At 43.4% G+C, this 12,626-nt stretch overlaps 1 protein-coding gene across 2 annotated transcripts in view; it reads left to right on the forward strand.

Moving 5' to 3' along the window:
- The first annotated feature begins 222 nt into the window (after positions 1-222).
- The window catches only part of DSCAM (DS cell adhesion molecule), a 439,089-nt gene continuing 426,685 nt past the window's right edge, over positions 223-12,626 (forward strand). For both annotated transcript variants that reach the window (XM_032101087.1, XM_032101088.1), the window contains exon 1: positions 223-319. In XM_032101087.1, coding sequence (XP_031956978.1) covers positions 277-319 — 43 coding nt within the window. In that variant the 5' untranslated portion in view covers positions 223-276. The remainder of the gene's footprint in view (positions 320-12,626) is intronic.

The raw sequence follows: 12,626 nt of genomic DNA on the forward strand, positions 1-12,626 counted from the left end.
ACACCTGGGCCCCGCCGCGCACCCGCCCCCCGCCCCCGCCGCCGGCCGCCTCTTCCCCCGCCCGAGCGCCGGGCGAGTGTCGGCGGAGCCGCGGGGCTGCAGGCGGGGCTGAGCGCTCGCTGGGCGGACGAGCGGCCCCGCAGGCTCCGAGCAGCCACCAGCCGAGCCAGGCGAGGGCGGCCGGACCCGGTGCGCGCTGCCTGCCAGCTCCGGCCCGGCCGTGGGCGCGGCGGGCGAGGGCGAGCCCGGAGCGGGGAGCGGGGGAGCGGCGGGGGCATGTGGATGTTGGCCGTCGCCTTGCTCCACAGCATCTCGCATGGTGAGCCCCGCCGCGGGGATCCCTTCCCTTGTCCCCATCCTTCCCCTCCTGCCGGCCGGGAAGGGGAGCGGGTCTCGGTGGTGGCTTTTGTGCCGAGAGCGTCGCGCTGGCTGCGGGAGCCGCGGGGAGAAGGGCGAGGAGCGAGAGCGCCGTGATCGCTTAAAGTCGCTCACCTCGCAAAGTGACAGCTCGGAACCCAGCCACGTCCCTCCGTGCCTGCCTCCTTCGGAATGAGACGGTGCTTGCAGAGGCAAGGAGGCAGAGAGGCGCTTTTTCTTTCTTTCTCGTCTGGAAAAGTATAGAATTTTTGCCAAGTGCCGTATAAACCCGTCAGAGTACACGGGGATAATTCGAAGGGCTTGCATCCTAAGCGGTCGCATTCAGATATTGCTTCCTTTCACTTTTTTTTTTTTTTTTTTTTTAAATTGCCCTCTGCTTTTACCTTATGCTTCTACACATATTTATGAAGTAGAATTTTGAATTTATTTCACTTTTATCATTTCTCCGGGAAGGTACCTGCTCTGCATTTTTTTTTCCCTCACTCATTTATGTAAAAATATGCACGGATAAGCATTACATCATCTGGAGATGTTGAAGACTTTTAGTCGATTATAAAGTTAGGAAGGGGAAATTAGAGTCGGGATAGAATAAGGGTAAACCTGCTATTTTTTTTTTTTTTTTTTTTTTCCTTCTGCCAACTCTTTGATTGACAAACATTTATTGCAGTTTCTGTGCGTTTTTAATAGTGGATTGGGGTATTTTGGAACATTTAGATAAATGTGATTGAAAACCATGGCATGTGTAAAAATATGCTGAAATTGCTTAAGTTTTATTAAAAATGCACGTTTAGCATTGCAGTTTTAAGGACAGAAAACAAATTATGCTGGGGTGCCAGCTATCTATTGCATTGCCTTCTCTTTCTCAGATCCGAGGACGAAACATTGCCTGTAATGCTTCCCATCCTGGCAGATAAATCAGATTAAACACACAATGCTCGAAATAGGCAAAGCAGGTGGAACGGGGAAAACGTTTCTTGTGTGGAATGAATGAGAGAGGAGCACAGGGCAAAGTGTGAGGTTTTCCTGAAGGATGGAAATAATTGAACCTCTGGCAGAGCGTGAGGGATGAATGCTGGATGAGGGTGCCTTCACATCTTAAGTAGACACTGGACGAGAAAATGCATCGACAGGCATGGCTGGTCCAGTGTGAGGAGCTGGGGAGGTCAGAAATTAGGAGGTGAATCCTAAATATGTGGATTTAGAGTGACCTTAAAAACATTTTCGTCTTCTGCATGCCACAGAATACAAAAGGAGTGAAAACCCCTCAAAGTGTAAACTTGGAAATTTTTTGCATTTCTTTTTGGCAGTAAGGAAACTGCAACAAGTTTTAACATTAAGAAATTATCTATCTATTTATTTATTTATTTTTGACAGGCAGCAGCACTGTGCCTTCTCTCTAACCTCTGTAGCCAGATACCTTGGAGGGAGAGATTTGCTGTTAATAGGACAGAAAGAATCAGCCTGGAAGTGTGCTCTGACTGGTGCTATTCATTTAAAACTAAATTTGCATAGAACTGAATGCTGTTTCTGTCCAGAAATCTTATTTAAAAAAAAAAAAAGAAAAAGCAGATTTTTTTTTCCTACTGTATTGATGCTATAAATTCTATCTTCTAACCTAGTTAGTCCTCCTTGCAAGGGTTTTTTGAAGACCAGAATAATTTTTGCTTTATGAGGTCGAAATACCATGAAAATCACTTTCATTTATTCCTTGATCTATGAAGTCAGTAGTAATTTCACTTTCAGTTTCCATGTGTTTTTGGATCACAGTCAAACCTGAATTTGTCTCCCGAAGACTGAAGAGTGTAATGTGTACATGACAGATGCATCTGCATGGATTCTGTGCTGCCACACAGCAACATCTGTACATTTGTGACTCCTGGGGGACTAAAATTAAATGGTTTTGTGTACAGTAATATTCTAAGATGAAAGCATTTTGAAAACATGTAGTGGGTGGTTCAGCCATTCTTTGCAACTTAAGGAGTCTGTTTGTTTTTGACATCATACTTGATTGTCAAAATGCATATTTTTAAGGTCTTTTTAAGGGAAATCTTTGAAAAAATGGCACCTACCTTCATGTTAAGACTGAAAAAAATGGTTTTATGCACTGGTAACATTTATTAGGACTTATTAGGGCCGTTTTATCAGAGTCAAGAGTCAGACAATAATATTTTTAAAGGACTTCAGATTTTAATGCAGTGTCATATCAGATATGTATCTCTTTGTAGGAAATGACTGCATATATAAATAGATATGTCACTTACACATTTATTTTCATTATTCTATCTATAACTTCATCTGAACTCCATTGTGTGACAGGCAGGATTCTTTTATGACTGTACCTGGTGGGGGGGGCAGGTTTCTGCTTGGTTTCTGCCATTGCCTTTTCTAACCCCTTATGGAACCACACCATGTTTGCTTAAAACACAAGCACAGGTACAAGTGGTTTTCCATTGTGCTACATCCCATTCTGATTTTAACTTTAAAACCTGTAAGACTGTTCATGTTCGTGTTGGTTTTGATTTTTTTTTTTTTTTCCTGAGGGGAGAAATAGGTTAAAAATAAACCCAAAGGTTTAACTCTGCAGTTGTAATCTTGGGCTTAATTTCTGGAAATCATCTGAATAGCAATAACAAGGTAGGCCCCCATATTTCCCTACAGTCACTCAGCACAAATACATTTTGTCAAATTAGGTAAGAGCAGTGTCACTGGGAAGGTTTTATGTTTGTGAAATAGCTTCCTTCTGGGGACAATAAAGTACTGACACGCTCCTTCATCCAATTAGTATTTCTGAAGCCTGAAACAAAACCTCCCCAAATACCTGGTTAAAGTTTATGTATTTTGTGAGGGTTTTAAACTCTCGTTGCTGTGAGTTCCATAAGAATACAGGTAACTGTTAACTATAAATGCGTTGCAGCCCTGGAAGGTGTGTGGGATGATACAGACATCAGTGGGAGCTCTGCAGCTGAATTCACTACCTTGAAAGCCTGAGTCATGCAGTTCTAACCCTGAGCAATGCTTTCGAGTTGCCTTTCAGGGTTACTCTACCTGCACCACCTTCCCTGTTACTTTACCTCAGGATTCCAGAAGTGAGCGTTTCAAATGAGCAGCAAAAGTCTGCTGTAGCCTGGTCATAATTAATAATGGGGCATTTCATTAATTACAGTGAGAAAAGGCAGGGGAGGCTCTGAGGGGAGAATGGCCTCCTTCAAAATCCTGCCTCTTTTTTGTAAAGACTGGGATCAAGCTCGTTCAGATGCTGCTTTCAGAAATGAGGATCTTTCAGTATCACTCAGTCTCTGCTGTGGATATGCTGAACCCATTTCCAGGCTTCTCTCTGGCTGCATTTCTTACATGCCTGTTGTCCACAGATGCTCTTCTGAAATCAATCGAGCATCGGGAGGCACCAATACAGCACAGATGACACTAAAAATAAATTTCCATTAAAATGATTTCCTGTTTGAATCCTCTCCCTGCCGTGTATCTATCAATATGGGTTTTAGCAGCATTTTGGAAGATGGAGAAGGATCACACTGAACTGAGAGCAGGGGTTAGGCTGGAGGATGAGGAGCCAGAGCGATGGTGGCGCTGAGACTCTCCAAAGAAAATGTTGATTCTCAGTGCTGGGGATGCAACATCCGATCAAAAGAGCAAACTGCTCTCTTTGTAGAAACATACTGAGATACCTGCATAGCTTGTGTGGAATTGTGCAACCAGATCCTCACCTTGGGAAGTTGGGTGGATGTGCAGGAAGCATTCAGCTCGGTGTTTGTGTGTGGATGGCACAGCACAGCTCAGCGTGTTTTTAATCCGGTGCTACCCGAGATATGAATAGCTATTAATTAATCACCAAATGCCAAGGGGAGAAAAACTGTTATTGCTGGGCAGCCAGAGGACATTGGGATACCTATATCTGTTTCAAAAGGTGTGTTTCTCCTGTGCTCGGGGTGTGCTGCTCCCCCAGGTGCTGGGGCTCTCGGAGGCGGATTTCCTCCCGTGGCGTGGGCAGTGGCTGTGCTGGAGTTGGAGCCACAGGACACTAGTGGGCAGCAAACCTCAGAATGTGTCTCTTCCAAAGCTGTGGGAGCACACAGAGAGCTCAAAGAGGCATTTTGTCCGTGTTTTACTATCAATAGTCACTAAAAACTGGTGGATGCTGTGTCTTCTTCCTGTAGCGCTGGACAGCAGATGTGTGTGACAGTGAAGGTGTTTTTGGGAGTGGTTTAAAGAGAAGTTGTTTTCTGCAAATTGTGAAAACAAACCCCTAAACCATCTTAAATAGAGCTTTATTGCTGCTTACAGCTCTTCACTGTGGTTTTATACAACCACAGAATTGTTTAGGTTGGAAAAGACCTTTGAGTCCAGCTGTTCCCCCAGCACTGCCAAGCCCAGCACTAAGCCCTGTCCCCAAGTGCCACATCTGCAGGTCTTTTCAATACCTCCAGGGATGGTGACTCCACCATGTCCTTGGAGAGCCTGTTCTAAGGCTGGACAACCCTTTCCATGAAGAAATTTTTCCTAAAACCTAATCTAAACCTACCTGGTGCAACTTGAGGCCATTTCCTCTCATTCTGTCTCTTGTTGCCATTGTGGAAAGACCCCAACCCCTACCTGGCTCCACCTTCCTCTCATGGAGTTTTAGAGAATGAGAAGGTCCCCCCTGAGCCTCCTTTGCTCCAGCCTGAGCCCCTTTCCCAGCTCCCTCAGCCGCTCCTGGGGCTCCAGCCCCTTCCCAGCTCCCTTCCCTGCCCTGGACACGCTCCAGCCCCTCCAGGGCTCTCTTGAAGTGAGGAGCCCTGAAATGAAAACAGGATTTGGGATGTATTTCAGTGAAATTTCCTCAGTGCTGCCACATCTGGAAAAGCTTAGAAGCTGGGTTTTAATTTTGTTCGTTCTTGAGTAAACTTTTGTCGCATAACATACTGATAATTTGAATTATTTGGGAAAATCTCATGAGTTTTGGTGAGTAGCTCTTTCAGAAAGTTCCTCCAGCTCATGAGTTGTGCAAGCCTCTGTTTTTGGGAGCAGCTGGGCTCAAGTTGGGCCTCACTTTTGGTGTCTTTGCCTGAATGAGAGTTTTAACAATATGCTGCCCTCTCAGGCGACGGGGTTGTTTGGGGTGGGGAAATAATCTCCTTTACTATTTAATAAAACATTGGAGTGAAAAAAAAAAAAAAAGCAGAAAACAACAAAATGAACCATCTTTCTGGGGGTGGGAGGTTGGGACAATGGATTGAGAAGCAAAATATATGGACTTTTTCGCTTTCTCCACGAAGTTTAATTAAAAAGTTAAGATGTGTGTAGGATAAAGGGCTGTTTCAACATACCACTCATTTACCCTTTGATTTTATTTGGCACATGCCATTTATCAATCTCTTGGTCTAGGAGTTTTTCAGATTTGCAGTAGGAAAGACTAATTCCATCTTCTACTTTAAAAGCTGAAGAAGGGAGTAAAACATTATATTCACCTTAATTATTCTAAGGTACATTTTTTTTGACATTTTTAATGTGTTATTTCTTTTGAGTCATCGAAACTCTAGATAGACTACAAAAATCCATTTAAGCAACATAGGTCTATACATCAGAATATTTAATTATTTCAAGGGGAATGTGTAGGTGTCTGCAGTTAAATTACTTGTTTCACAATATATTTTGAGTTATTTCATATTTCTATTTAATCATCACTTTCTTTTCATTTAAGCTGTTATGAAATCAATGAAATTAAGATCTGAAATTGTAATTCTTCAAAAGAAACTTTATCTTCTCAGTCTTCACCTCCCTGCCCCTTGAAAACATTTCATCAAACATTTGGTGTTTTCAAAAATAAAAATAACATAAAATGGAATGTATTTCATAATAAAAGCCTTTCACAGCTCAATATTTTAGAGCACTGAAGAGATCATCTTCAAGAACAAGCCACTGATTCCTCAGGCACTTGTTAGCACTGGGAGCTTTTCCTGTCATTGCTTGTCTTTGGATACTGCCATTCACAAAAAAAATCTTCTTGCCTCGTGAGTACTTTTTTTTTTTTTTTCCATCAGGGCATTGGATTACTCATCAGAAAAAGTTGGGTACACCAATCTATACCTTTCGTAGTGGAATGGGCAAGAAATGTTATGATCTGCTTTGACAAAGGAAAGAAAGGCAAGTGGAGGGACAGACAGGCTGACAGAGATTAGCAAGTCCTCCCAGCATCCCTATTTAAGCTATTTTTGCTCAGAAAGCAGGGAGTAAGACTTAAGAGTGAGCCAGCAATCCTATTTATAGAAAGCCATTTTTAAATGCAAAGGCTCTGAGAAGGAGAGTCACCTCCATACTAAACACCAGCATCCCTGGAGCTCCCTCAGCATGGAGGGAGGGAGCAGCCTGGCCACCCGAGCTGCATCACTGATGTGCTCCTGCTGAAGCTTCCAGAAGGACAGAGCCCTTGGAAATGCAGGAGTTTGGGCCATGGGGCAGCCCAAGAGCACAGCTGAAAATAGCTCTCTGCTACACATCCACGTGGCAGAGACAAAGGCACACACAGGGATCACCTGAGGAATTTTTAGCCTGCTGCCTCTCCATGTATTCTCTTGGAGATCCTGCTCGTGTGGCTCTCAGAGTAGTTTGTCAGGGATAGAGTTCCTTCTGAGATTTTAAAATAAACATATTTCTGCACACAAATGCATACATATGTAAATCTGCATAGCTTGTAGTTGCTTAAAACCTACTGCGTATGGAAAATTTGGCACTTGCTTTGCTGTCCAAGTGCGCTTGGTGCTATTTTCTTCCAATTAATTACACGGTAATCCCATGCAGAAGATTTGTGGCTTAAGATTTATGTTTGCACTAGGCTAAAAATTATTCTCAGTAACTTTCTGCCATCTAAATTTCTGGAGTAATTTTGGGAGGCCCCTCCAGTGTTTTTAAGAATATCAGAAACATATTCTTGAAGTGACCGGGGCTATTTCAATGCAGCTAGAATATAATTATGCAGCACTGGAGCTGCAAATAGTTGCCTATCTACATAATCTACTCACAGTGATTCTATAGATAAGATTGTAGGGTTGCTGTGTCTATATAAATATCTGTTGGCGTGAAATCCTCTCATGTGGTTTTGCAAATTGAGTGGCTTATGCTGAGCCTGCACACTCAGGGTGTTTGTCTCTCAGCACTACAGAGTGGCAGTCCCCAGTGGCTCCAGTTTTTAGGTGCCACAGAATTCAGGAATTTGTGGGAGAGCTTGTTCTGTGCTCTGTTCTTTAGGAGGGTCTCCATGATAGCAATTTGTTGTTCAGTAAAGTTTTCTAGAGGTTTAGTAGATAGTGTGGAGTCCAAATAACAAATGTCAGTCTTTGACCTGTGGTTTTTGTTTAAACTGGCTCCTGTTTTAGCTGGGAAGAGTTGCTGGGATGCTGAAATGTGCAGGCTTGGAGGAATCCATGTGTTGTTACACTGGACCCCACAAATCTTGTGGTAGGATTTGAGTGCACCCAAATCTACTTGGTTGCTTTTTTTTCCCAGGCCATGGAAAAGTGATGCATAAAGTGCAGGCTCTGGCTTCTGTTAAATTCTCTTGTGTAATTGTTTCTATCAGAAATAATTGTGTTTTGGAGTTTGTTTGTTTGTTATTGTTTTATGATATTACCTTCTGAAGTATTTGGGTTTTTCTCTGTGAGTTTTATAAAGGAATTTTGGCCCTAACTCAGAAAAATACTGTGAGTGCATAAAGTCAGTCTCTTGATAATTATGAGGTGAGCATGTGACAAGCTATTAGAACACTCCTGGCTTGAGCTGAGGACAGAACAAGTCCTTGACAAAGTCCTTTTTTGTTATGAAAAGCAGATTCAGATGTCCCTGGAATGGGATCTTGCTAGAACAAATGTCATTCAAGCCAAATAAGCTTTAGGTGGACCTCAGCTTAAACAGCAAAGTGGTTCACCACCCACACTATGCATTGTCCACCTGAAATTTTCCCTCTCATTAGGTGGCTTTTCTGTGGGGCAGTTTAAAAGCCACTTCACATATTATTTCTAGACAGGTCAACCATAATTTGTGTTGCAACTGCAGTTGTGAAGTACAAAGCAAAGTGTTTGCTGTGTCATGATATGAAGGAAGTAATTTGGGAAGCTGTCATTGAAGGAGAAGTTCTCTAGTTATGTTTGCAGACATCCAATGCAGAGAGGTTTTTTTGCAGCCTTAAGTGACTTTCAAATGTCTGCAGTAATACTTGCATTATTCTAGTTCACGCTTTTAGCTGTATTTATTTAGGAAGCTTTCCTTTGTATCTTTCTTTCTAGTTTTGTTGTGTGACCTCAAGGTTTCTCTTCCACAATGACAACCTTTTCCCCAGCCCTGTTGTGTAGGGGTTCTGGAAAACAGATTTTCATCATTTCAAGCACAGAGAGTGAGGTTCATTCCACTATGGGACTTGAGTGGTAAGTGATGATTACCATAGTTTTTGTTGTGGCAGCTGTGGCTGAACGTTTTGGTCCTCAGCGTTTTGTGGATATATATCTATAAAATGCAGAATGAATACTTAGGGGAGAGGGAAGGACAGGGGTATGAACATGATTTTTAGTGGGGAGGGTAAAGGAAGTGACAAGGGTGAGTTGGAACTCCACAGGTATCCAGACAGTGATGTAAGGTGTGATGAATCCCTGTGGGACAGCAGGAGGGCAGTCTCTGAAGGCCAAATTTGAGCTGGACAGATTATGGTGAAGAGCCTTGAGGTCTTGGCTTTGGCTTGCAGTGGGGAAGACGAAGCTGAGACTGCTCCCCTGTGAGCTGTGGGTGGAGAACATGACAGAATGTGGCTTTGGGACTACCCAGTGCTCTGTCTTGGCTACTGCTCTGCGCCAGAGCATGACCCTGCTGTGTGCCTGGGGACAGGGAGCTCAAAGTCCCAACTACCCTGCATTCAGATCTTTCTTTCATTCTTTTCTACCCCATTATTTCATCTCTGCTGTAGGCTTAGTTTGAGGCCTAGTGCCTGTCTTCACATTTTTTCCTAGTTATTTATTTTGGTAGGGTAAGTATTTCTCCCATCCCTAAAAGCTCTTCCCCTCAGGCAAATGGATTTGGGGGAGTGTGGGAGATCAAGGATGGAAAACAATCCTATGAATGCCAGTGAGGCTGTAGGGTAGGAAGTGCAAGTTCCTTATCTGAACCAAGGAGGAAGGAGCTGAGCTCCTTCATTGGGCAGGAGGGAGATAATTAATCCTTGGAAAAAGAGCCTGAGCTGTCAGGCTTTCAGAAGACGCCTGGCAGTGGTAATTTGCTGTTCAGCTGTTGGGAACTCTCAGGTTTGGTGCAATGGGGTCTCTCAGTGCCTGTGCTTGAACACCCAGCCCCACTCCTGGAGCCTCCCTGGGTGTGAATGCTGGGAGCACTGCTGGCTGCAGGAGGAGCAGGTCCTCAATTCCCCACTGGAGAGCAGCTTTTTGTCCTTACAACAAATTGGAGAGCTGCTTGCTTAGCAAGTCCTGAGGAACGCTGAATGGTTATGGTGGGAACACAGCCTGGAGTAGGGAATGTTTATTTTTAATTCTTTTCAGGGGAAGAAAGAAAGGTTCAGGATTTAGCTTTTCTATCCTAGTCTAGAGTGAAAATCTTGTCAAAAAATCTGTTCTTCACCAGTTTTTGCCCTTATCCATTGCGTTCATGCTTGAGGAGCAGTGTGGCTTCAGAGAGATGTGACTGCATGTGCTCAAACTGTGCCTGTCCCACTGGTGATGGAGCTGGAGGCCTTTTGGAATATCCAGCCACTGGCACACATGGAGGCAATGCAAGGGAAAAGGAATGCCTGTCTGAAGACACTCTAGCTGCAGCAGTTCAGTGCGTATTTATTAAGTCTAAAAGTTAGTCCCTAGTGGATAAAAGCAATTACAGCGTTTCTACCACGTCTCAAAATGTGTTTCTAAAGAAGAGAAGAATGCTGGGCTTTAGTAATTTCAAAAGGAGTTAATGAGATTTTTTTAAAAAATATTTTCCTAAATAATAGTAATCTGACTGCTACTTAATTTCAAGAGGTTTTGAGAACTTTTGGTGTCAGTAAATTGAGTTTCTCTCTTGTCTGTGTTCAAGGATAACAGCCTTGTTTGCTCACCATGTAATGCAGTTGCTCTCCTTCCCCACACTGTTTCTGCTGCTTTCAATCCCTGGTGTGGACACACATTGGAATAATTGGGGTAGGGGTTAAGGTTGGCTGAGCATCTCAGCTCTGCCATTTCCTAAGGCATGTGCAGCTGGCCTGGTGCTCAGAAAATTTTATACAAAATAAGTAGCACGTATTAAACAGCTTCCAAGTGGAAAATGAAGGCATCATGACATGGCACAGTGCTGGTGCTCTTACGGGTTGGGAAGTGGAAGATGTGGGGAGCTCACTCAAGATTGCAGCTCTCACTTGGCTCAGGACCTTCCAGTGGGCAGGAGGAGAAGAGAGATTTAGGGGTGAGTTTGGGGAGATGTTTGTTGTGTTCCAGCCTGTCTCTGATGACGGTGCAGTCTCAGGTAATGTTACCAGGTCTGTGTCCCTCCCACTTTGCCATGTTGCAGCTTTTGGGAGGAGATGCAAAATCTCCTGAGTTTTCTTTTAAGTTGTTGCTTGGAAAGAAACAAACAGGAATTTAAAGGTAGACGTTTTAAACAAGTAACATATTTTAGACCCATAACTTTTTAAATTTAAATGGAATTACTTTCACTTTTTAATTAAGTGGCCTCCATGTGTGCTGGTATATGATCTCTCTCTTTGAGGCAGGAGTGTGTGCAATATGATGGTTTTACCTTCATGTCAGTGAGAAACTGATTTATTGCCTTAAAATTGGGCAACCTGAGCAGCCTGGTCTGGTGGAAGGTGCCCACAGTGGGGGGACTGGAACTGGATGATCTTTAAGGTCCCTTCCAACCCAAACCATTCCATGATTCTATTATTAGTTCATCCACCAGTCATTTAATTAAAAGTGTGACAATGCTTTAAAGGGATACACAGCTCCATTGCTGAGATGTTTTCTGGCATCATCACCTGCAAAGGAGAGCTTCCTGCTTTCTTGAGAGTTTCCAGACTCTGAATATTGATTGCATACAGGAGGGTCCCCAGCATGGGCAAACCCTGAGGTAAATTTGCCCTGTGCTGTATCTGGTTGCCTTACTTTATTAATGTACACTCATTCTGAGGAGCTGAAAGGATTATTAGTAATAGCTCTGTAAGAGGGATACAATCAATTTAAATTAGCTCACGCTTGAGCCTGTATGATCTGGTGTCTTTAAAATGTAGGTAAGCAGCTCTTCATTTTGCTGCCTTACATAACATTGTAGGAAACTTTTTCCAAGCCCAATCTTGTGGCATGTAGGCACATGGGTTAATTGTGGACTTGGCAGTGCTGGGTTAGTGCTTGGATTCAATGATCTCTGAGGTCTCTTCTAATCTCAGAGATTTTATGATCTTCTCTATAAATGTTGCAGTTCATTACATTTTTAATGTCCAGAAGAATTATCCATTTGAAAACCCACTTATTAGGAGTAATTCAACTGTGTTGTTTTGTGTAAAAAAATCAAACAAGAGACACCTCTGAAGATCCTTTTTCCCTGCCCAAGTCCTGCTTCTCCCCTTCCTCCTTCCCATCAATTCTTCCAGGCTTCCTCCTGTCCATATATCTCATCCTTTGATTGCATGGGCTAACACCAGGGCTGATTTTCCTGGTCTCTCCAGATTTCTGCTTTACAAAAGTGGTGTGATTTTGCCAGGAAAGCCAGACAGTATTACACAGCAAAGCTCCCTTAATATCTCTTGCTTTTCCGTTCTCGCCCGCCCCGAGCCAAAGAAACCCAGCTGATTTAGACTAATTATTTCAAATGCAGTTTGTAAAAGGATGCTAATACTTTGCTGTATCCCTGAAGGTCATCTGAGCGATCCATAGTTAAACATTCATGTGGGAGACTCTGGGGGAAACAGTAAGGGATGATTATAATGGAAACACAGTGGGCTGAAGTGTGTGCTCATGCTCGAGTCTTCACAAGGCAAGCCAGGGTGGTGGAGTGTTCCTGCGCTTTTACAGCTCCTAAATCTGAATAAACTAAAGCCTGCAGACCCTGCTCCAATATCATTCAGGCTGGAGAACTGTATGTGATCCAGGAGTGCTTCAAACTGCTTCTTCAGCACCATGATCCTCAATCTCTGCTGTGTTTTATTAGGGGGGAAAAAAAAATTATCTGTGCACGATCTCACGTCATTAAAATGTGCTGGGTGCCCAAGGTGTTCCTTCGTCTGTTCC

This window comes from Corvus moneduloides, chromosome 2 (genome assembly GCF_009650955.1).
Source record: "Corvus moneduloides isolate bCorMon1 chromosome 2, bCorMon1.pri, whole genome shotgun sequence".
NCBI classification, from domain to species: Eukaryota; Metazoa; Chordata; class Aves; order Passeriformes; family Corvidae; genus Corvus; species Corvus moneduloides.